General features: G+C 61.8%; 1 protein-coding gene across 2 annotated transcripts in view; it reads left to right on the top strand.

Annotated features, from left to right (window-relative positions):
* The first annotated feature begins 228 nt into the window (after positions 1-228).
* WNT7B (Wnt family member 7B) overlaps positions 229-23,288 on the top strand; it is a 56,225-nt gene continuing 33,165 nt past the window's right edge. Inside the window, exon 1 of one of the 2 annotated variants that reach the window (XM_031005637.3) lies at positions 229-754. In XM_031005637.3, the coding sequence (XP_030861497.1) occupies positions 684-754 (71 nt within the window). In that variant the 5' untranslated portion in view covers positions 229-683. Of the gene's footprint in view, positions 755-4,912; positions 5,282-23,288 lie in introns of those variants that run through there. The other variant, XM_055374339.2, reaches the window with a different exon arrangement.

Below are 23,288 nucleotides of genomic sequence, written 5' to 3'. Positions count from 1 at the left end.
GGTGTCTCTTCCGAGCCGCACCCTCTCAGCACCCCCACCACCCGTCACCCAAGCCCTCTTCCCCCGCCCAGTCCCCGGAGGGCAGTCGGAAGGGAGCTGGCCTGGGGAGGGGGGGCCGGGGGGTAGATGCGTTTGTGTGTCACGGGGGAGGGAGGAGAAAAGGGAGGGGAGAGCCAGGGAGCGAGGGAGAGAGCGCGCGGCGAGCGAGGAGGGCGGGCGGGAGGCGGATCCTCCCTACCTGGGGCGCGCTCGCTCGCTCGCGGCTCGCTTGCCGGGGCCGCGAGTCACCTGGGGAGGCCGACAAGTGCGGACACATTGGCCGCCGCGGCGCTCGGAGAGGCGCTCACGGCCTCAGGCGGCTGCGCCTAGTGCAGGCTGCACCCGCCCGCCAGCCGCGCCCGGGCCCCCGGCCCCCGCTTGCAGGGGTCCACGGTCGCTCAACCGGGCTTCGAGGTCGCGGCCCCCAGCCTGGGTCAATTCCCCGGGCTCACGCGGCGGCGGCGGCATCCCGGGCTCACCATGGTGGCAGCGCGCGCCGAGTGCCCGCGCGTCGCCGGCCGCCCGAGCCGCAGCGCCGGCTGAGCGCAGTCTGCCCGCAGCCCCCTGGCCCCTGCCCGGCCCTGTCGGGCCCGCGCGTCCCCTCCGGCCGCCGCTGTCTATGGCGCAGCCCCCCTCCCTGGATCATGCACAGAAACTTTCGCAAGTGGATTTTCTACGTGTTTCTCTGCTTTGGCGTCCTGTACGTGAAGCTCGGGTGAGTACCCCGTGGGCGAGGGCAGCAGCCAGGGGCCAAGACAGCACGAAGGAGCTGCCTCCAGGGCGTCCCCGTGGGGACGTGGGGACTGGAGGGGGCCACGGCAGCTCTCTGGGCTCCGGGGCTGGCCCGTGTGTCAGACCCTCGCCCCACGCCAGCAGAGACGCAGCCCAACCTCCTGAGCTCCCGAGGGGCGCCGAGCCCAGCGCGGGAGGAGAGAGAGCGGGGCGCGCGGGCGGTCCGGCCGGGCTCGCGGGTAGCGGCGAGCGTGCCCGGCGCGTACTTTCACCTGTTTGGGCTCCAGGCCCCGGGGGTGGGACGCGCCTTCCCTCCCCCGGGCTGCGCTGGGCGCCGAGCCCGGGCCGAGCGCTCGCCGCCTGGAGGGTGCGCCGGGGCGGGGTCGGGGGGCGTCCGGCGCCTGCGGAGGCCCGGGAGGGCGGGGGGCGCGCACCCGGCCGCGAGCGCGCAGGCCGGGGCACCCGCCGCGGCCCTTCGTCTCTATCCATCACCCAGACGTGTTGAAATTACCTTGACAACTCGTCCGGCTGGCTCGGGATGGGCCGTGGGGCCGGCCGGGCCGCCTCGGGCTCGGTCCGGGGCCCGCGCCCCGCCCGCCCGGGGCCCTGGGCCCTGGGCCCGGCCCCCTCTCGCCGCGCTCCCCCTGGCGCGGCCCGGCGGGCGGGCGCCCGGCGAGCCGCGCTAGCTGCTCTCTGCCGTAGCTGCTCCGAGTCGTATTTCCACATTCCTGAACCCAGCCGAGTCCTTACCTGTTGAGCCGCGATCTCCTTTAGACAGAATCTGTCTCGGCTTCGCTCGAAGTGGGGGTGGAGAAACGGCGTGACGGAGAGGGGGTGCGGTGCACCTCGCCTGGGGCGCCCACCGCCCGCTGCTGGCCCCGCGCTCCTGGCACCTGCGGGGACCCGGGCCCCGCCGCGCCCTGCGCGCCTACTGTGCGCCGCCGGCTGCCCCGAGGCAAGCCCGGTCCAGGCCACAGGCAAGGCGGTGAACAGACCCGCGGGAGGGGCTGGTTCGGGTACCACTGGTGGGAGACGCGGCTTCCCAGGCGGCGAGGTGGAAGCAGGCGCTGGGAATCGTCTCTCCATCACCCTCCATCCCATCTCTGCCCCGCCATTTTACAGGTGGAGAAACTGAGGCCCAAGGCCTGCAGAGACAAAGCCAGTGGCTTCAGAGGCAGGACTGGAAGCCCACGTCCTAGCCTGAGCCCTGCAGGTCTGGGCGGGCGTGCCTGCGGCTGCCGGTAGCCCCGTTTATCATAGGTCTGTGGGTAGGCTGTGTCCCTGGGTGTTTGTTTATGGAGGTGAGGGGTGCGGGGCATTGAGCCTGCTGGGCGGGGGGGTGGAGTGGGCAGGCTGCTCTTTTCCTGCATCTTCAGCAGTCCTGCAGTGACTCCCGCTGGGCCCCTCAAAGTGATGGCAACCCTTAATGAGGCTTTGTCCCTGCAGCCTGATTCTCAGCGCTGAGGCCTTCCCCCTCCTGGCACCCCTAGAGTTAGGCGCTTTTACTCTCCCGGATTCAAGGATTAGGAAACTGGGCACAGGACCTAAGTCACTGTCCTCAGAATTCAGTGACAGAGCTGGGGCTGCAGTTGGCTCTGGCCCCCCCACTGTGGGCTGCTGTTCCTGCGTCCATTCTTCTGCATCAGTCATCGGAAAGCAGCCCTTCCTCCCACGAGTGAGCGGGTGGGAAGACCTCTAGGAACCCCCGTAGACAGCAGAAGGAGCTGACGGTCCACCCTAGCCCCGCTCCTGGGGCTGCTTCCAGGACTTGAGGTCTGTGTGCCCTTCCCAAGCCTCCTGGTCCCTTCTGTAAACAGGGATTGCAGCTCTGGCCATCCTGAACGGGGTGGTGGCCAGTGTCTGAGAGGTCTGAGTGAGCAAGACCCCACCGGGCCTCCGGGTAGCCCAGCCTGAGCCCCGGGCACCTGTGTCAGCCTCCCTCTGGGAGGTGGTAAGAGCGAAGCAGTGGCTGAGCTGCCTTCTGTGTGGCCCTGGCTCTGCCCTCAGGCCCCACCCCGGACCCCTGGAGGGGAAACTCCTCCCCCCGGTGTGCCAATCTAAAACACACACTCCCCACCCACCTCCTGGATTTCCAAAATGTGGCCTCCGAACACCCTGTGGAATGGCAAGCAGGAAAGCCAGAGATCTACCCTGGGATCTGCTAAGGGAAGGAGAGCCAATCCCTCCCTCGAGGCTCAGCCCCTGCCCGCCAGGACTGGAGAGAAGGGCCCTGCTTTCTTTGCAAGCCATCTTGGCTACGCGCAGCAGTAGAAGGGGGAAGCTGGGCCCAGGTGTGTCCTCAGGGGTTAAATGACCTAGAAGCCCATTGCATTAAGGAGGAGGCTGGGGAGTCTGGGACCAATGGGCTGTCTGTTCTGTCCTCCTGTCACTCCTAGCCTGTGGCCTTGAGTGAGCCCTTTAACCTCTCAGCCTCCCTTTCTTCATCCAAAAAATGGGGTCACAACACCCCCTTCACTGCGTGCTGCCTGTGTTACTCCTGAGGGCCTTTGCCCTGTGGGTGCTGGAGATATGTGTCCCAATGAACACCTGTAGATACCAGGAGAATCTTTCTTATTGTTAAAGACTATGATGTCACTGAGGCTGACACCCTGGGGACTCCTCCAGATGGTGTATTCCAGGGCATCTGCATCCCAGGAGTTAGGATTTTCAGGGTCATAAAGTTCTGACCAAAGATCAGAGGTTGTATGCATGGATGGGGTATTACGTGATCACTTCCCTGCATGCTGCCTGTGTTTAATTACACAGGGGGGCCACCTGGGCACGTGCAGCCATCACACACATGTGCCCCTAAGCCTGGTGCAACTCACATGTACAACCCCTGGAGGACTCCAGTACCAGCTGGAACCAGAACTCAGCCCTCACAATCCCTTAGGGGTCAGGGCCCTAAGAACAAATGTACCTGGGATTTGGAGCAATTTGAAAACCTGATGGCTTCAGGGAGTCACAGTTTCTCACCCAGGGCCCTTTTTGGACTGAGCGGCCTTCAGCTCCAGCCTTGGAGGAGGCCAAAGCAGAACTCAGAGGAGCCCGTCTGGAGTCTGGACACTCTCTGCTCACTGGAACTGGAGTCACTGCAGTTCTAGGACCAGCCCTGCCGAAAGCCTGTCCCTGCCTTTGGGGCCAGAAGCAGAGGGGCCCGAGAGCCCTGGACTAGGAGGGATGAAGGTGGAGGAAGTGGCTGCTTCCTCCTGGGTGATGAGCCTCCACACCAGGTCTAGAAGTTAGAAAATCCTCTTCCTCAAGACGGCGGGCCAGACCGCCCAGCCTTCGCTTGTCTTGCCATCTTCCTGCTTTGTGCTGTGATTCAGATGTAAAGGGATGGTCATGTGGAACCAGAATTGTCTAACGACAGGAGGTGGGACACTGGACCTATGTTTCCGAGCTTAAACAAAAAATAAAACGAACTCGAGGAGGGAGAACGTCTTTGTAGGTCTACTTCTCCCCAAACCCATTCCCGCCAACTGCTCAAAGGAGAGCAAAAGAAGCGGGATGGGGAAGCCAGAGTGGGGAAGCCTCTGTGTGAGGAGAGCAGCACCTGCTGGCGATGCCTTCCCACTGGCGGCCTCTCCAAAGAGGTGCCCAGGCAGGGTCGTGCAAGCTCAGCACCAGCACAAAGCTGGGCCTGGTTAGCCATGGCAGTGCCTGTGTGCGACCCACAGCCAACCTCACTAAACCCAGGGCACACGGGGGCAGAGGTTCAGGACACTCAGTGCATGTGTGCACACACACCTGTCCTCACAGACTGCCCACGCTCCCGCAGGCACACACAGGCACATGTAGGCACATGCATGCACACACGCGCATACGTTGCCGAGCACAGCCCCCCAAGAAGAGCACAAGCCTCCGCGCAGTTCCCCCGGGGAGCCGCCCCCACGTGCACCTTCCGGAGCCAGGCCAGAGCTGTGTGGCTCCCTAAAGGTGGGGGTACGGGTGTCCCAGCCAAGGCAACTTGGGCAAGCCCTGGAGGCGGCTCCCACCGCACGCTCCGGTCAGCCTCCCCTTTAAAAAAACCCGCCGGGGGAGGAGGCGGATGTAGGGGCGGCCCGTCCAATGGCAGCTGAGCGCCTCGGGAGACTTGGAGAAGTGAGCCAGAGCGAGCGACAGAGCCGGTTCGCACCGACAGACGGACGGAGGTCCAGACCGCAGCCAAGGCGCGCCCGCTGCCCCCGGCCGGGTCCCCGCCCCGCACTCCAGCCCCAGCTCCCGCCGCTGCCCCAGACCCAGCGCCATGCGCGGCCCTAGCGGCGGGGCACGGGCGACAACTGCGCCCGGGCCCACGAGACCCGGCCCCTAGCGCCCAGCGCCGCCGCCCTACATCGGGGAGCTCCGCGGGGACCCCGGCCTCAGCTGGCCCAGGCGCCCGGCCCGCGGAGCCTGTTCAGCCCCGCCAGGCGCGCCGGCCCACCATGCTCCTACTGTCGCCGCGCAGCGCGCTGGTCTCCGTCTATTGCCCGCAGATCTTTCTCCTCCTGTCCAGCGGCAGCTACTTGTGAGTGCCGCGGGCGGCGTGTGGGGTGGGCGGGTGGGCTCCCTCCGGGCCTCCAGCGCTGGAACCGGGCGGGCAGGGAACGCGGCAGCGAGGCCCCTGGGTGGGGCACCGGGTGACCGTCGCGCGTGGGAGCCGGGGGACTTTAGGTCGCCTCGCCAGCCTAAGCTGCCGAGGTGGAGCACTTGGCGGGCAGCTACGGCAGTGAGAAGTCCTGGCTCTGGGGTCAAAGAAAGGATGGCCCGAGAGCGGCTCGACTGCGGGAGTAGAGCAGGCTGTGCACGCCCAGCGCGAGGGCCCGCCGGCACGCGAGCGGCGCCGAGATTCCCTGCACGTCCCAACAGAGTCCTGGACCAGCGGGGGACCCCTCCCCATATTAACCCACGCGGCGCGCAAGACCATGCCACACTTGGGAGAGCCGCACGCACACACCCGCTCCCTCGTGCAAACACCGGCATGCATGTGCACGCCGCGCTTCACCAGACAGCGCCCGGACTGTACCCCGAAGTCGCTGCGGCTTCTCGCGCCTTCCTGCCGCGCTGGGTGGCCTGATCCCTGCCCCTGCCGAGTCCTCACCTGGGGGCGAGGAGGACGCGCGTTGCGTGCTGGCGGCCGCGTTCGCCCAGTTGTCTCGGCCAAAGGAGAGCGCAGAGCGTGGGCGCGCGTGTGTGTGCCCTGCAAGGCAGAGCCCACGGGGCTCTGAGAAGCTCCGGGCAGGGCCGAGTCCAGCCCAGTGAGCCCAGGGGGCGCGCAGTGGTGGCTTCGCCGAATTCCTAATGGGACGCATATGCTCTGGCCTCTGACTTAAAAAGGAGTTTGATTTATGGAACCGCCGTTTGGGGGAATTTAAGCTGGATGCTACTGATTAAACCTCAGAGCCTGCTCTCCCTCCCCTTCTCTTCCCTTCCCCCTCCCCCTCCTTTACACGCGGGCCACGTCCGGGGTCGCCTGACGCGGCCAGAGGGGGCAGCCGCTGCCTTCCCGCTCCCTGCGCCACCCCCTCCCCCCATGCGGTCGCAGTCCTAATACATCGCCGCGCCCCCACCCCCATTTAATAAAGACGCAGCCAATTTCTCCTCTTGCTCCTAGGAAATTACTATCCTACCAGTTTTCCTTCTATAAATAGTCGCGCATCTTGAAACAAAAGTTCGCAACCGCAGCCAGATGCTGCGAGGCCCGCGGTTTCCCGGGCTGTGGGACATAATTACAAGGTCCGGGCACAGAGAGCGCTCCAGGCCCGGCGGGCAGCCCCGGCTGCGGAGGCATCGCCTGAGGGGGGCGGGGTAGCAGGGCGCATGCGGGTGGGGACCGCCTGAGCAGTGGGGACCCAGGCTAATAAAGTGCCAGGGTCCCTGGGTCCTGCTTCTGGTGTCCTTTCCAGGAACTGGATCAACCAGGGGACTTTGGAATTTCAGCGTCTAGCGGTTGGAGGCCAGGAAGCCTCCCCCTCCCCAGAATCCTGGCGTTGCAGCCTTAGGCCTTGCTAGAGAATTGGCAGCTCCGGTGCTTGGGAAATCAGTTTTGGAGCCGGCTGGCTGAGGTTCGGTGTTCATGGAGAGGTGTCCGCTGTGGGAGACCAGGAGTCCTGCGGAGGTGGAGGCAAGGGAAGTGGGGGGGTTGGGGGTTGGGGTAAGGTCGGAGAGAGGGAGGTGCGCAGGGGCCCCAGAAGCCTGGTGGGAGTTGATGCCAAGGCAGCAGTGAGGGGCCTCTGGGGCAAGGTGGTGCCCAGTGCACCTCTGCAGACCCCAGGTTTACCTCAGGGCTGGCCCCTCATCCGGGCCTGCAGTGACTACACCCGCCAGGCTTGCTCCTGGAGTGTGCACTGCCCAGCTGTGTTGGCAGAAATTCTCCTAAGGAAACAGTTTTTCCAGACATCCCTGGGCCAGTGCTGGGGTCCGGCCTGGGTCGTGGGGGACAGGAAGGCAGACTGCATCCCTGACTTGCCCTCAGCAGCTCCTGCCCCACAGGGAGGAAAACGCTGACGCCAGCCTTCCCCAAGCGAAGAGGAACCCAGACACGTTCCCAGAGTGAGGCGGGCGGGTCTCAGATTTCCCTTGCCCGGTTTGTTTGGTGGGCGCAAGGCTGACCATAGATGGGAGTAGGGCCTGCGCAATTCGATTTGAATGAAAGCATGCAAAGTGAGAAGACCTTGGTTTCGGTGTCTCCGACCCAATGGCTGCACTTGGGGGAGGCAGCCAGCAGCAAGTGCTTGGAGAGCTGTGAGAGGTGGGGGTGAGTGTCAGCCCACCCTCAGCACTGCAGGCACACTCGATGGCGTTGGCCTTTGGATCTGAGGATGCCTGGGCTAGGAGGGTCACTGGGTGGAGGCTTCATTCTGCTCCAGAGAACTTTCAGGAACTTTCCAGATCCCATTGCTGGGATCCCAGACACTGGCTGACAGCTGATCCTCCCCCTTTCATCTGGACTGCTCCTCTAGCTCCCTGTTCTGGGCTGTGGTCGGTGCACACCGAATCCCAGACGCATGCCTGGGCCCCTGCCACTGATCAGGTTGGACGGGTGTGTTGGCCTGGAAGCGCCCTGCGCCCCTGCTACATGCTGACTTGCAGCCGTGCTAGGCGGCTCTGGCCAGCCCTCGCCTTCTCTGTGCAGAGCTCTGTTGTCAGTACAGGAGCTCCCAGGGCCAGCGGGGGTCAGTAAGGGCCCAAGGGAGGGCAGGTAGGGGACTGCAGGCCAAGAGGAAGGCTTGTGGTGCTGGGTCAGCTGCAATGGGGGCCTGGCTGAGGCCTTGACCAGGACCAGGCTGCGCTTCTGTCCCAGGCAGGTCTCTTCCGGTCTCAGTCTTCCTCTCCCAGATGTGGGGGTTGGCTCTGACGACCCCCCCAGGTCTTCCGGTAGGAGCCTGTCATGGTGACCGCCCGCTCTGGGGAGCCAAGTGAGTCATGGGTGACGGGGCGGTTACTCACCGACCACCTGGCTGTGGCAGGGTGGGGGGGCGCTTACCACGGCCCCGCCAGGCCAGGCCTCTTCCCGGCTCCACCGCTGTGGCTTTGTCAGCGGTGCCAGCCACAGTCCCAGAAGTGCTGTGGCCATGACCCTCGAGGGGGAGGAGATGAACCAGGCCTACTCCCATGGCACCATGGCCTGTGTGGGGACAGGATGCGCCCCGTGGCTCAGGCGTGTTCAGGTTGCCCTTGGGGGAGGGGCAACTCCCAGCCTGGAGGGTCTGCGTCTATCCAGGTCTGGGAGGGGCTCTGCTGTGTGCCCTGAGCAGGTCCATGAGCCTCTCTGGGCCTCAGTCTCCTCATGGGTCACTTGGGATGGTGATCCCTCCCCCAAGGCTCAGATCAGGCCACGTGTAGTTGGAACTTGAAAGTGTAGAACGTTCCATAGAGGGTGTGCATGTGGGGTTCAAGCTGGGAAATCTGATGAGATCTCAACTGGGGACCCCCCACTGGAGGTGGACAAGTGGAGCCTCCCTCATCACAGGAAACTCCCCAGAACTCACCACCACGTGGACGAGACCCAACAACCATTGGCTAAAGGGGAGAATGTGCATCCTGGACCGTCTGTGTGCAGAGGGAGGACAGGAGGTCCTGGGGTGACGCTGGACTCCACGGTTGTACACTGAGGCCTGTAGGATAATGCGCCGTTTTCTAACATGGTTTCCCGTGAGGCCAAAGGGCATGATAGTGACTCAGATCTGGGTCCTCATCCTGACTCCACAGGGCCCTCACCGCCTGGCTGTGTCCCAAGGCCCAGCTCTTCCCTCTCCAGTGCAGATCATGGGAGCACAAACCTCACCGGGTGGCTGTGGGAAGCTCTAGCTTGATGCCTGGTGTGGTCGGTGTGCAGGAGACAGGCCATTCTCAGCTATCAGGAACAGGGAGGTTGGCCACAGGCAGCACAGAGGGAGGCCCAGTGGCTGTGTTCATTCAGGAAGGAGTGGTGGACCCCCTAGGGCATCTCAGAGGGCTTCCCAGAGGAGATGACTCTCAGACAGGGTTTTGAAGGATGGATAGGAGTTGGCCAGACTAAACAGGCACATGAAAGAGACCCCTAGAAGAGGGAACAATACTGTCAAACACATTCACCAGGGGTTCCCCTCTAGGGAGGCTCAGAGCATCTTGCTGAGGTGGGCCGATGGGATGCCAGGATCCAGAGAAGAGGCTGTTTCCCAAGGTCACCTTGGATCCCAGGGGTTCAGCCCTCCCAGTTCCAGCTCCTCACCCAGTGCCAGCGCTGCCTCTGAAAGGAAGTTCCCCCTATGCAGTCCCACCAGGAGTGGAATCGGGGTCTCCCAGGGCCTCAGGCTCCAGCCAGCAGTTGGAGGTGCTGATGGGGGGGGTGAGGTGATGATCATGAAGTTGGTGATTTTTGAGGCACCGACGGCACATTATTGTTCCCTCATTCACACACTTCCCTGGGCTCCTCTGGGGACACAGTGGACAACGGCCAAGCAAGTCACACTCCCGCCCCTTCCCCTCCCACCCACCACATCCCCGGAGGCTTGAGTCACCCTGGCAGGGCAGGTGGGTGCCTATGGGGAGCCCAGGGCCCCTGCTTGGGTGTGGACCAAGGCTCTGTTCTCGGAGGACCCTGACAGACCCTGGGTGTGGCATGGCGGTGTTGGATGAGGTAGAGGGCTCGGTTGTGGGTGTCTAGGTCATCGGCCCAGGGCCAGGATGCGGAGCCCGCAGAACTAGGACCCACATGCAGTGGGAGCCCAAGCCCTCACGGCTCACACTGCTCCCTGTCATCCCCAGCAGATGGAGAGGCGGTAGCAGGCTCCTAAGGCTGCCGCCCTACACAGCCTTGGGTCCGGCTCAGATGGGGCTCAGCTCCCCTCCCAAAGGGACAGGAGGCCGGGTGCCCTCCCTTGTCAGATGAAACCCCGGCCCAGGACTCCTTCAGCCTGATGAAAGGGTCATTGTGTGGTGCGGGCCGCCCGCTGGCCAAGGACAAAACCACCGTTTGTCCTCCGTCCCTGGCGCGGGGCTGGGGGCCTCACCTCAGGCTGGCCAGCAGGGTGGGGGTGGGTACAGGTGCGCTCTCTCCCCCCTTCATTGTCTTCCCACTCAGCCTGCCTGGGGCCCCTCCTCCATCCCTGCCTCTCACCCAGGGTGTTCTCGTCCTCTGAGCGTGGGTCCTGAGGCTTGGGTCAGCTCCACTGTTGGCAGAGAGGCAGTGAGTTCTCCAGCCCTGGAGGCATACAAGCAGATGCAGGAGTGAGGGCCGGGGATGCTGGGGAGGGTCCTTGCCTGGGCAGAGAAGCAGCGCTCACAGGTTCTCTGTGCAAGCAGCCAGTGGAGTGGCTGGCCTTTCCAGAGGCCATCCCACAGTCTCAGTAGTAGAGTGGCAGGTGAGGCTTGGCACAGGGCCATCGACACTTCCTCCATCCCCAGGCTGGAGCAGGTGGCGGCTGAGGTGCTGGGGCTGCCACGAGGCTGGGTCTGAGGCTGTGTGCAGAAGACACTAACGTCCTGCTCCCCCAAGCAGCCTTTGCAGCTTTAGAGTGTGAAGCCTGCAGGTGCCTGGAGCTGGGCCTGGGAGGAAGCCACCCCACCCGACGAGCAGCTTGCCGGGTGTCAGCAGCAACGGAGAAGAGCCCGAGTGAGCATCCCCTGGAGTCCCATCCCATGACCCCTGCAGGCCTCTATCGCTTTCTGGAGCCCTCCCGCACTGTGATCCCTGCTCCAACCCTTCCGTGCCCTGTTGGAGCTCTGAATGGGCCAGGCCGGAGGGAGCCCGGGCACAAGGACTGGTGGTGTCTCAGCTGGCCTCCGCGCAGTGGGTATTGGTGTGGCCAGGGTGAGGAGGCATCCAGAGCTGAGACTTAGGCCCGCGCAGTCCCAAGTGGCGAGACAGATGGCAAAGCCCCTTCCAATGGGAAGTCCTCCAGAATGCACTGCCTGCCCTGCAGACCCCTGCCTGGGGGACACAGGATGAGGCATTCCCACTTCTGGAGGACTCAAGTTTCCCCCAGAAGGCCCTCCCTAGTGGGACTGACGTGTGCACAGTGCCCAGGGTCTGCTTTGGAATCTGTGTCCCCCTCGGGCTGCCAGAGAAGGGGAGCTAGGAGAGGCCCGTCTGCCTTGGTAGGTGGTGGAGTGAGTAAGACAAGGTCAGGGTGCAGAGTCACTCGCCCAGGTCAAGCAGCTGAGCCCAGATTTGAGCCCAGGGACTCCTGGCTGTCGGGTCCATGCCACTTGTCACGGTGTTTTACTAAGGCGGGTTTCCAGCCTTGGGCGGGCTCTGTTGCGTGTCCCATTTCCTGCCTGTCCTCTTCAGGCAGAAACCAATGCCTCCAGTTGCTTAGAACTGTGTGTTGACCAAGAGTCCCCAGGGCCCTGAGCGAGGGTCTCAAGGTTGCAGGGGCTGCCTCCAAGTTTAGCTTTGGGACCAGAGGTGCAGCTGTCCTGTGGGTATGGGAAGCCCAGAGGCCTTCTGTTCTGGGCCTTGTCCTGCTGTCGCCCCTGACCCAGGAGCTCTGAGACCAGCCTGGCCAGCTTTGTTGGGTCAGCATGTGTGTGGTCCTGGATGCCCAGGTCCTGTTCCTGGCTCAGCTGTGGGCTTGCGGCAACCTTGAGGGTATCCCTCCCCTTCTCTGGGCCTCAGTTTCCCCATCTGGGTGGTGGGTCTGGATGCTCCCCCAGGTCCTCTTCCTCCCTCCTCCCCTTCCTGCTGGCTCCACCACCACCCTGAACTTTCGCTTCATGCCCACAGCGTGATGGCAGCCCCCGTGGGTGGGTTATCAGGGCTGGCCAGGTGTGCAGGTGTGACTGGGAAGGAAAGTCCCTACCGCCCTGCCTTCCAGCGTCGTTTACACAAAGCCCTGTGGGACCCACAGCAGGAGCTCTAAGCCGTCTGTGATGAGGGTGGCCCAGGGAAGACCTCTCAAGTAAGGCAGCCTCTGACCTCGGCCCTGAAGGACCTGCTGGAGGGAAGGAAGGTGGGTTCCTGGGAAAGGGACAGACGTGGGCAAAGGCCTGGAGGTGTGAAGAGGATGTGGCAGCATGAGGAGTGGGGAGCAGCAGGTTTGAGTAGGCTGGAGCAGGGGAAGGTGAGGTGGGGGCGGGGCCGGAGGCAGTGATCTCGGGTCTGGGGAGCCCAGGGCAGGGAGGAGTGGCTTCAGCAGAGCTTTAGAAAGACCCTTCTGGGCAATGAGGTGGAGGATGGGGAAGCATGGAGGAGGCTGGTCCTGCCCACCAGCTGCAGATGCAGGGCCCGGGACACTCCAGGGCTGAGGAGAGGAGATGGCTGAGTCTGTAGGACCATCTGGTGGCAGCGGTGCCAAGGGAGTATGCTTGGCCAGGTGTAGGGTTGCAGGGTTGCCTGCCTCCTCCTCAGTGCTCAGGGCTGTACCAGGCCCTCACTCAGTCGGTACCCAGCAAATCTGTCAGTCTGATGGCCACTTGTGGGTCTGGGGCCCAGTGAACTCCCAGGTCAGAGCCCATTGCCCAGGGGTGGCAGAGCCTGTGGTGGCCCCAGGTGTGATTGGCCCCTAGTGGCACAGGTGGGAAGGGGGAGTGGGTGGCCCGGGGCTGGATGACTTCCAGGCTCCCCTGACTCAGGTCTTCCCAGGGTGACTTCACCGCTGACGGGGAAGTGTTGGGAATTTCCAGGTGCGGCTGACACCCCCACTAGGAAGGCAGATTCATCACTCTACCATCTCCATTTCCTGGGGCTCCTCCTGTGTGCCCCATGGCTCCCCTCAGCCTGGGGAGGGCTGGCCTGCAGGGGCCACACTCCTGTGGGCTGAAGCGCTTGCTCGGCCCCATCACTGCTCCAGCAAGGTTGTCACCCGCCTTGGTAGCACTGCCCTGCGGATGGAGTCGCATGTTGGGCACACCTTTCTGAGCCTCAGGGTGTTCAGGAGTGTTCCTGGGGGTGACAGGCCCAGGATCCCTGGATGCCAGGCAGGCTGGTGTTGTGGAGAGAGCACTGGATAGGGAGTCAGTGGCTCCGGGCTGCAGTCACTCCATGTCTGCAGTAGTTCAGAGTACACAGGGACACAGGGCCTGGGGACCTGCGGGACACAGTCCCCGAAGTGGCCAGGCTGGGCTGCTGTGGACCTGCATCTGGGGAGGGGCACTGGGCTGAGGGCTGCAGACTGCACATGGGCCGCACCTGCTCTCTCTCAGAACCTGCCTCCCCAGCGTGTGGCCTGGGGGCTCCCCTCCAGGCTGCAGCTCCTGGAGGTGCGGGGGGGTCACCTGGCGCCCCATTGTGCTCTTGTATTTCCTTCTGGCATCTTTAGGAGCCAGGCAGGGTGTGCGGTGTGATGCCTCCCTCTGTTGCGGGAGTCCCCTGCTTTGGAGCAGCCTTGGAGGGTGGCTGGGGCTGGTCCCCTACCTTCAGAGGCTGGGGAGAGCCAGGCTTTGCAGCCAGCTCTGACTGTGAGCCCAGAGCCCAGCTCGGCTTCCACTTACCGCCTTCCACGGTGGAGATTCCTGTGGCAGGGAAGACGGGAGGGTGGGAAGAGGCAGAGCCCAAAGGTGGGGGGAAAAGCCACAGGGTCTGGTCCTGCTCTTGTCTCTGATACCAAACCACTGCCACGTTGCTGTGTGGCCTGGCCCAAGATGCTGCTCCTCTCTAAGCCGCCTCTGTAAAATGGGAATGATGAACTCCAACTGGGGGCTCGCCGTGGGGAAGGCAGGGACGGCACTCAGGACCTCGGGCCACTTCAGTCAAGGCCCCTGGAGTTCTGAAGGCTCCATAAGCACTCACTCAGCCAGGCTGATGAGAGGCAGAGGAGGCTGCCCCTGGGGAAGTGGGCATTCTGGGCCACAAGGCATCCAAGCTGAGCAGTTGGCTAGGAGGCGGTGGCGGCCTAGGAATTCTTGGAGGGAGCATTCCAGAAAAGTGGGCTGCTTGAAAGGTGAGGGGGATGTGGAATTATGCATAGGGGACTTCTGACCCAGAATGGGTCCCCTGCTTTGGAGAATGCAGATGACCTGTGTGGGGCTGGCCTGGCTCTGGCTCACACTCTGTCTGAGATGCTGTGTGGCCCAGGCATGGACTGGGCGTGGCTCCCATCTGTTCCTGGAAGGAGGAGCCTTCAGGACTGCGGCCTGAGGCTGAGTCCCAGGGCCGGGAGCTCAGCCCTGTCTTGCAGTCTGCAGAGAGGTGGTGGCTCGGCCCCCAGACCTGCCGCTCAGCCAAGTCCAGAGCAGCCAGGAAGGCTGAGGCGCTGGCCCAGCCACAGAGTGTCCAGACTCCCATTCTGGCCATGGGCCAATGGGGCCTGCCAGCTCTCTCCAACGTGTTCCACCTGTCTGTCCACCCACCCATCTGTCCTGAGGTTTCAGGTTGGCATCCTGGTCACCCAGGCCTGCAAGGCGCCCCTGTGTCCAACAGATCTGTGGCATCAGGGCCAGGGCCAGGACTGGGACTCCCATCCTTGCTAGGGTCTCAGCTAGCTGTGTGGTCTCAGGTGCTGTGGCATCTCTGGGTGTTTCTGTTCCCATCTGTACTGTGGGAAGCAAAGAGAAGGGCCAGAGTAAGACCTGGGGAAGGGCATAGCTGAATTTCAGTCCCAACGGCTTCCTCAGGAGCCCAGCACAGATGTGATCCTGCAGGGAGTGGAGAGGGGAGAACTGAGAGAGACCCTGGTGGACTTCTTGGAGGAGGAGGCACTAAGCTGGGTCTGGAATCTTGCCTGGCTGCTGGAGGGAGCAAGGTGCCTGCCCCTGGAGGGGGAGGAGCTAGTCCAGTGTGGTCAGCATCTGGTGCATCCTGATGGGCCCTGGGTGCCGGTAGAGATCTGGAAGGTTCTGAAGTCAGAGGTCAGCGTCCTGTGGTTTGGGAGGTCACAGTGAGTGGGTGAGGCTCTCATTTCACAGATTTAGCAGATATGGTGGCTGGGAGTGTCTGCCCTTGACCTCATTAGCTGCAGGCTCCTTGTGTTGGCCAGGGGTGCAATGGACCCCATGGCTGTGGCTCGTCCACCTGCAGCGGCCTCAGCCCTGCCTGGGGCCCCCGGCTCTTCACCAGCTTTTTCCCAGGCGGTCTGGTTCTTCTCCAGGGTGGGGTCCCAGGCTGCCAGGCCAGGAATGCCAGCTATGTGGGGAGGGTGGGAGGGCAGCCGCCCGCCGGGGGCGCGAGGGAGCAAGCGGACGCTCTGCTCCCTTCCCTGGGAACACTGAGAGCCGAGAGCTGAGCAGAGCAGTGGTGTGGAAAGAGTGGCAGGCGGGACTGTGGTGGAGTGCAGCCTGCAGGATGCCCCACCCACCAGCAGGCCAGTTCTCCCCATTGAACAGACCGGCAAACTGAGGCTCAGGGAGGCCAGCGAGAGCCAGTGGCTGAGCAGAACTCAAACACAGGACCCCAAACCCAAGCAAGCAAGCGAACCTCTTTAGGACACAGCTGCAGGTACCCAGATTGTCACCTCAGCCCCTCACTACACAGATGGGAAACTGAGGCAGGGAGGGGCAGAGGGATGGCCTCATTCCTGAGCTGGGCCCTGGGGGTGTCAGCCCTCTGCTCTCCCCAGCCCCGTCCTTGCCCACCCTCCACCTGCCCAGCTCCGTGTGCCTCCTCTAAGGACGCACTGCCTCGGCCCCCACCCACACTGCTCTCTTCTGATTGTTCTCTCTGAGTCTCAGTTTCCTCATCTGTAAGGTCAGGCTGGCAAGGACCAGCCAGGGGAACCAGAGTGGGGAGAGGGTGGGACAGGGTGGGAAACGGTTCCAGGGTCCCACACACCATGAACCTGCTTGGAAAGGGTAGCGCTTTGGGCCTGTCCCTCCCCAACAGGTGTAAGGCCCCTCCCGGGCCTCACCTGCCACTTGCCAAAGGAGAGGTGATTGTTCCCTGCTCTCAGATGGGAAAACTGAGACTCAGAACAGCCTTGGGGTGGCCGGGCGAAACTCCTAGCCCAAGCCCCACCCCCCTCCACCCCACGGAGCTGGGCCCTGAGAAAGGACGGGGCACCAGCTGTTGAGCCCAGACCTGTCCTATTCATTCTCTCTGGTTCCTTCTCACCGGCGCGCCCAGCTCTGGGCTGCAATGCGTCCCTTCCAGCCTCCTCTGAGGGCAGCGCCAGAGCTGCTGTGGGGGTCAGGCATTATGGGGCAGGTGCAAGTGGAGCTCTGTTCTGGGTGAGTAGGGGTATCTGGCCAGTCTGCAGCCTGTGGCTCATGGGGTCTGCTGAATGACCCCAGACCTGGCCCACATTCTTATCCCCATTTGACAGGCAGGAACACTGAGGCCACCACCAGCCCCTGCCCCATACTCAGCCCCAAGGAACCCTGCTGGGCTCCAAAGCCATAGAAGAGCCCCTATATGGATGGAAAGTTCGGGGCCAACCCTCTGCCCACCTAAGGAAGAGGCTGGCGAGGACTCGGCCCTGGGTGGGTACGGAGGCCAGGTGCTGTCCTCCCGGGTATCTGCTGACTTACTTCCTGGATGGGTGGACCCAGGCCCGCCTCCCTGGCTGATCACAGATAATTGGAACATTCTTCAAATATTTTTGCCAGAAGATGCCTGAGAAGGAAGAATTACAAAGCGCCCTGGGCCAGGAGCGTGGGCCGCAGGAGCCCGGGGCCGCCCGGCAGCCAGGGCCAGGGGCCGGGAGGGAGGCCGGAGATCAGGCCCAGGCTCAGCCAGCCTGTCCCTGCCACCTAGAGAGCTGGGGAGTGGGTTGCCCATGCTCCCTCAGCTGGGGGGGTGGGGTGGCTCATGACCAAGGTGAGCGTAGGGCCTGGCCAGGTGCTGGGCAATTCTGGGGACCCCTGCCCTGGGGAGTCTGCCGCTGACACAGTGGCCTTAGGACAGCCTGAGAGGTCAAGCACAGAGTCTGGGCGCTCCCAGAGGGGGCTGGTGGGTAGGAGTGCCTCCCCAAGGAGGGGTCTCTGCAGTGGAGAGCTCAGCAGGTCGGGGGCGGGCCAGCATGCGAGGAAGGAGGAACGGGTGTGGGCAAGAGTGAGGGCTGTGGGGGCAGGCCTGGGGCCACCTGGCCAAAGTGGCCAAGGAGAAGCAGCCTGGGCTGGGGCTGGGAGGTGGCTCAGGCAGGCCCCGAGGCCATGATCCTGCTGGTGTCAGGGTGGGGCGTGGGTCCATGCCAGGGGCAGGATGGCGGGTTGAGGGGGCAGGATGGTGGGTGCCCTGGGGGCAGAGCGGGGCATGCTGGGGAAAGCCTTTCTGACCTCCCATGAGCTTTTTGATAGAGGTCCATGTTATCTGCGGGGGAGGGCAGATGGCCCCAGGGTTCCCGCTTCTGGCTCCTGTGGCTCTGGGGGGTCTGGGATGCTGAGGCCCGGGCAGGCTCCAGCTGGGTTCCAGGAAGAAGTCAGATCTCGTGTCTCCCCCACAGAGAGCTGCCCCGGTCCTTCTGGGGAATGCTTTCAGTGGCGGGGTAGGGGGCTACTTCCACCCTGAACTGGGTGGGGTGGGCAGCACTAGGGCTGCTTGGGTGCCATGTTGGGAGCCGGTGTCCAGTCCAGAGTGAGGCGGGAGAGCGGGGGTCCAGCCAGGTGGGAGGAGTCTCTGCTGCTGTGGGGCCATTTGCACCCCCCACTGGCAAAACAGAGCTGGGCTGTGGTTTGTGGGGTCGGTTTTTGGGAATTTGGAGGAGAAACGGGATACTGAGGTGGAGGTGCCTGGCTCCCAGGCCTCCTCGGGACACGAGCCCACATCTTTGTCATAGCACAGCCGACTTCTCCCAGGCTTCATCACCAGAAAGACACAGCTTGTCCTGTTGCTGGCAGGGAGCTGTGCCCTCTCGAGGGCGACTTTGGGTGGTTTCCCCCTCATAATCCTCACCACCCCATCCCCCAGTTTTAAATGCAGGGCCCTGACGTGGACCGTGGGCATTTTCTCAACCCTATGTGAAGTGGGGGTGCAAGCTGGTTTCGACTGACCTGTAACACAGTCTGAGTGACAAGGGGACACCCCACGGCCGCGCTGCTGCCCACCCCCTGTCCAGCCTGCAGCCCCAGCCCTGCTGAGGGTGTCCCAGATGCCCCGTCCTGCTGCCTGCACAGGCAGGGCCTCTGTCGGGGAAGAGTGTCTCCCACATGTGTCTGTCAGCCACTGGTCACCCACCATTCATTCACTCATCCTGGGGTGACAGCTGAGGCTCTGCCACGCCTGGCCTTGCACCAGGCCCAGCATATCGTGGGGAGTAAGACAAGGTTCTGCCGTCCTGGACCCAGCTATGGGGGCTCGGACCTGTTCGGGGAGGGCCCGTGACTCAGTCTGGAGCCTGAGAGACTCCTTCCAGCTTGGTGCACGTCGCGGGGCTTCCTTCTCCAAGAGCTCCTCAGGGAAGGCCCACCCCACACAGCCTGGTCCCAGATGCAGCCTCCTGCCCCTGACTTACATGGGAGGGTGGCTCTCCAGGAGGACAAGTGACCACACTCTGCCCATCCTGCCCCTGCTGTCTTTGAGGGTCAGGAATGGGGTATGTCCCAGGGGCAGGGTTGATGACAGGGCACTGGCCAGCCCCAGAACAGGGTGGGTGGGTTCCAGCCCTGCTCGCTCCCTGCCTTCCTGAGCTACCAGGCAGGCTGCTGAACTTTTCTGGACCTCCGATTCCTGTTCTGAGGGAAGAGTAATCATGATTGTTGTCACCATTCTAGCCCTTGGGCCCCCGAGCTTTGAAATAGCAACCGAGAGGGGACTCTGAGGCCAGTCAGGCATGGAGTGGGTGTCCACTCTGCCTCAACCACTGAAGACCCCGACAGCATGAGGGATTTAGGTTAGACTCCTATCTGCTGGGGGAGGCTTTGAAGTGCGAGAAACTCCTGAACACAACAGGGGTGTCGGGGAGAGGACAGGGTGGCTCTAATTCTGGTCACAGGTGAGATGCTGCCCACTCCCTGCCACCTGGGCTCAGGGTGCCCAAGAGTAAGATGACAGGTCACCCCAAAGCTCCTGAGAATGTTGGAGGAGGGAGCCCCCAGGCTGGGCCTTGGCAGAGATGGTGTCACCCAGATGAGGGTCTTAGCCAAAGGGGCCACGTCCCACAACCCTGTTCCTTCCTGGCCTCCGCATCACTGCTGACGGGCCCTGCTCCTTTGGGAGGAAGGATGGTGGCTATGTGGGTGACTCTGTCCACTGCCTGAGTGCCAGGCTGGGCACGGGCAGAGCAGGAGGGCATTCCACCAAGGGCAATGAGCCCCTACAACTCCCTGAGGTCTCCTGCACTTAACCTTCTCACTGCCTGGGAGCTGCTGTGGTGGGCTGTTGCCCGCATTCAGGGTCCAGAGAGGCTGAGGGCCTGGTGGGGACAGGCTGGCTGATGGGCACAGGCTGGGGCAGAGGAGCCCTGGCAGGGCATTCTGGCTCAGCCCAGCTCTGCCTTAGGTCGGTGGCTGGCCCAGCCCAGCAGCCCCATGGAGCGTGTGTGCAGGAAAGGTTAGCACCCCCCATGCGGGCTAGGCACATACAAAGCACACGGGCATGATTTGTAAAGTTGGCATTTGAATTTTGAAGTGTGTTTTCTGTTTTGTTTTGTTTTTTTTTTTTTTTTTGAGACGGAGTCTTGCTCCCTCACGCAGGCTGGAGTGCAGTGGCATGATCTCGGCTCACTGCAACTTTCGCCTCCTGGTTCAAGCAATTCTCCTTCCTCAGCCTCCCAAGTAGCTGAGATCACAGGCGTGCACCACCATGCCTAGCTAATTCTTATATATTTAGTAGAGACACAGTTTCACCATGTTGGCTAGGCTGATCTCAAACTCCTGACCTTAGGTGACCCACTCGCCTCGGCCTCCCAAAGTGCTGGGATTACAGGTGTGAGCCACCGCGCCCGGCCTGTTTTCTGTATTTTAATTATTGTAAGAAGCCTGGAGTGTCCATTCCTGCTTTGTTATTGCCCCATTTCAATAAAGTCACATGCTATAATACTTTACTTTCATGCTGAGATATAACTTACGTAAAACACAGAAATCTCAAGTGGACACCTTGATGCATTTTTACATACATGTGGCATACCGGCAGGCTCCCTCTGCTCACTCCCAGTTGGTGCCACCCACCCAAGGGTAACTATTCTGATTTCTGTCTCCAAGATGAGGTGGGCTTGTCCTGGGGATTTTTTTTTTTTGAGACAGAGTCTCGCTCTTTCACCAGGCTGGAGTGCAGTGGTGCCATCTTGGCTCACTGCAACCTCCAACTGCCTGGTTCAAGCAATTCTCCTGCCTCAGCTTCCTGAGTAGCTGGGACTACAGGCACACGCCACCACGCCCAGCTAATTTTTGTATTTTTAGTAGAAATGGGGCTTCACCGTGTTGGCCAGGATGGTCTCGATCTCCTGACTTCATGATCCACCCACCTCAGCCTCCCAAAGTGCTGGGATTACAGGCGTGAGCCACTGTGCCTGGCCGGAGATTTTCAGAAGTGGTGGAATCCACACATCCTCTTTCCTGGCTTCTTTCACGCACCATGATGTCTGTGAGGCCCATCCGTGTTGACGTGTGTCAGCAGTTTCCTCACCGTGTAGTCACGCTGCATGAATGGACCACACTTTTTTTATCTATCCTCCTGTTGACAGACGCCTGGATTGTTTCCCATTTGTGCTATAGACCCATGTGCGTATCCTTGGGTGATCACATGCACGGGTTTTTCCTGGGTACAGGAGAGAGATTGCTGGGTTGCAGGGAAGGGCTGATCTGGGCATGGACCCATCGGTGGTGGGTGCAGTGGCTGACGCGGATACCCAGTAGCTTCACAATTGCTGGTCTCAGGCTTGGGGCCCCATAGATGAAGCTGGTCCCTGATCTCCCGGGGGAGGCTGGATCCTGGGGGTCAGAGATTGTGTGTCTAGTGAATGAGGTCAGTAACGAGCTTGCAGTCTCAACCTTCAAGGGTTAATAATGAGGGCTGTCACTGCAGGCCAGCGGCCCGTGCTGTGGACGCCACAGGATAGGCCCTCCCAGCAGCTCTGAGATGGATGGGGGCTGTTATCACTCCCATCTGACAGAGGAGGAAACTGAGACACAGTTAAGAAACTTGCCTGAGTCTCACAGCTAGGAATTTGCAGACTCAGGCACCCCAGGGCTGTGGGGCTGGCCTGGTACCTGGCTAACACTGCAGCCAGGGACTTGCCTTCTGTCCACTCCTGCCCTCATCTGTCACCTGGCAGTGGTTGAAGGGGCTGAAGTGTCCTCACCTGCCCCTCACCCCCACCGCAGCCACCTGCTCCTGGAGGCAGCCCCACTCCCTTGGGGCTGTTCTGCCAAAGAGCAAGGTCGTCCCGCTACCTGGCGGCAGCCCCTCCTTGTACACGGGGCCGGCTCAAAGCCTGCGCCAGGATGCACCTCAGGAAGCTCCTGGGCCTCTGCTGGCCTCTGGCCTGAGACTGCAGGGCCTTGTCCACAGTCCCTGGGGAATGAGGAGGAGGCTTCTTGTCTGCAGGGCTAAACTCTTCTCCCGTAAGCGCCCTCCCTGCAGCGGACTGGCCCAGGCTGGAGTAAGGAAACTTTCCAGACTTACAACCTGCCCATCCCACCTGGCATCTCGCCTGTGTCCCGAGGCCCCATTCAGTGCAGGGGCATGAGCCGGGGGCAGAATTTTCCATGAAAAAGGTCAGCGACTGAAACATGAATGCACCCGCTCCCAGCATCTCTGCACTCACAGCCACTCAGAGCCTTCCTGGCCAACCTTCCCTGGGCACCCAGGCAAGCAGCTGAGGACGAGGAAGCCATCCCTGAGAGTTTTCACACTTGGAGCGAAGCTGGGTCCACCCCGCAGGGTTTGCTGAGGGTGCCCATGGCCGGCCCACGCTCCCCAGTGGCCCCACGCTCCCCAGTGGCCCCAGCACACTACCCGCACGGCTCTCTGGCCTCCTCTAAATCACTGGCTGTAAAAATAGTTGGTAGATATTTTTCCCCCACTTCCCACACTGACCATTCTCTAAGGAGGGCCCATCCCAGTCACCCCTCTCCCCAGCCCCCTCGCCTCCATGTGGAAGGAATGGCATGGGCCAGGCCTGGGGTGTGGCAGGGCCAGGCCGGCTCGGGGAGGGCAGGGGTCAGACTGGACAGTGCCCGGGGCAGCAGTGGGAGGGCAGGGATGGCAGCTGCATGGGAGCCGCCTGTGCACCTGGAATGAATTGCTGCACGGCCTGAAGGATTTTAAGCAAAGGAAGAACTTAAGCTGTTTTGAGAATGAAAAGCCGACACAGTGCCTGCTCCAGGCCATGTTGCAGTGTGTGTCCCACACTTACTATGTGGCACTCCTTCTTCTACCTGAGTGCTGGATTCAGAGACTGGGCTCCAAGCCTGGCTGTGCAGTGCCAGACAGGTCCCCTAGCCTCTCTGAGCTCCAATCTGCACACCTGCAAAATGAGGATGGCACCACTCACCTAGCAAGGTGAGGATTAAATGATACATAGGTGAGATCTGAGGTCCCAACGGCCCAGAGTCAACCCTCAGAATGGGAGCACTTGGTATTGTTAGTGGAAACACAAACACCCCCACTTAGTAAGGGAGACAATTTTGAAATTGTTTCTGAATTATCAACCACATCTAACTATTTATACTCCTGGCACAAAATACAGTGCAGGAGCCTGTATTCTATTGCCCGATGCCTTTACTTCCCCTTTAACCCATGCACGGGCATGCAGGGGGCTGCTGGGGGCTCTAGTCCCCCTGCTCTGTCAGCCCCACATACCCCGGATAAGTGTGCAAGAAGGCAAGCAGGGCATCGGCTGGGTGGGCCTCTCGCATCCCCTTCAATTGGGTCGTAATCTTCACCGGGGTGCGGAAGTCCTGTGTATAGATAGAGTTTTTTAAAATCGTGGTTAAAATACGTAAAATAAAATTTACCACTTTAACTATTTTTAAGTGAACAATTCAGTGGCATTTAGTTCATTCACAATGTGGTGCAATCACTACCCCCAGTTCCAGAACTTTCCATCACCCCAGATGGAAATTCCATACCCATTAGGCAGCCACTCCCTGTTCCCCATTCCCCCTCCCAGCCCTGGCAATCACCTTTCTACTTTCTATCTCGATGGATTTGCCTATTCTGGACATTTCATGGCCATGGAACCACACAGTACGTGGTTTTGGGGTCTAGCTTCCTTCATGTAACATTGTATTGTTGAGGT

Source organism: Gorilla gorilla, chromosome 23, assembly GCF_029281585.2.
Source record: "Gorilla gorilla gorilla isolate KB3781 chromosome 23, NHGRI_mGorGor1-v2.1_pri, whole genome shotgun sequence".
Classification (NCBI taxonomy): Eukaryota; Metazoa; Chordata; class Mammalia; order Primates; family Hominidae; genus Gorilla; species Gorilla gorilla.
Note: the sequence above shows the minus strand (reverse complement) of the source record. Positions and strands in the feature narration are given on the sequence as shown.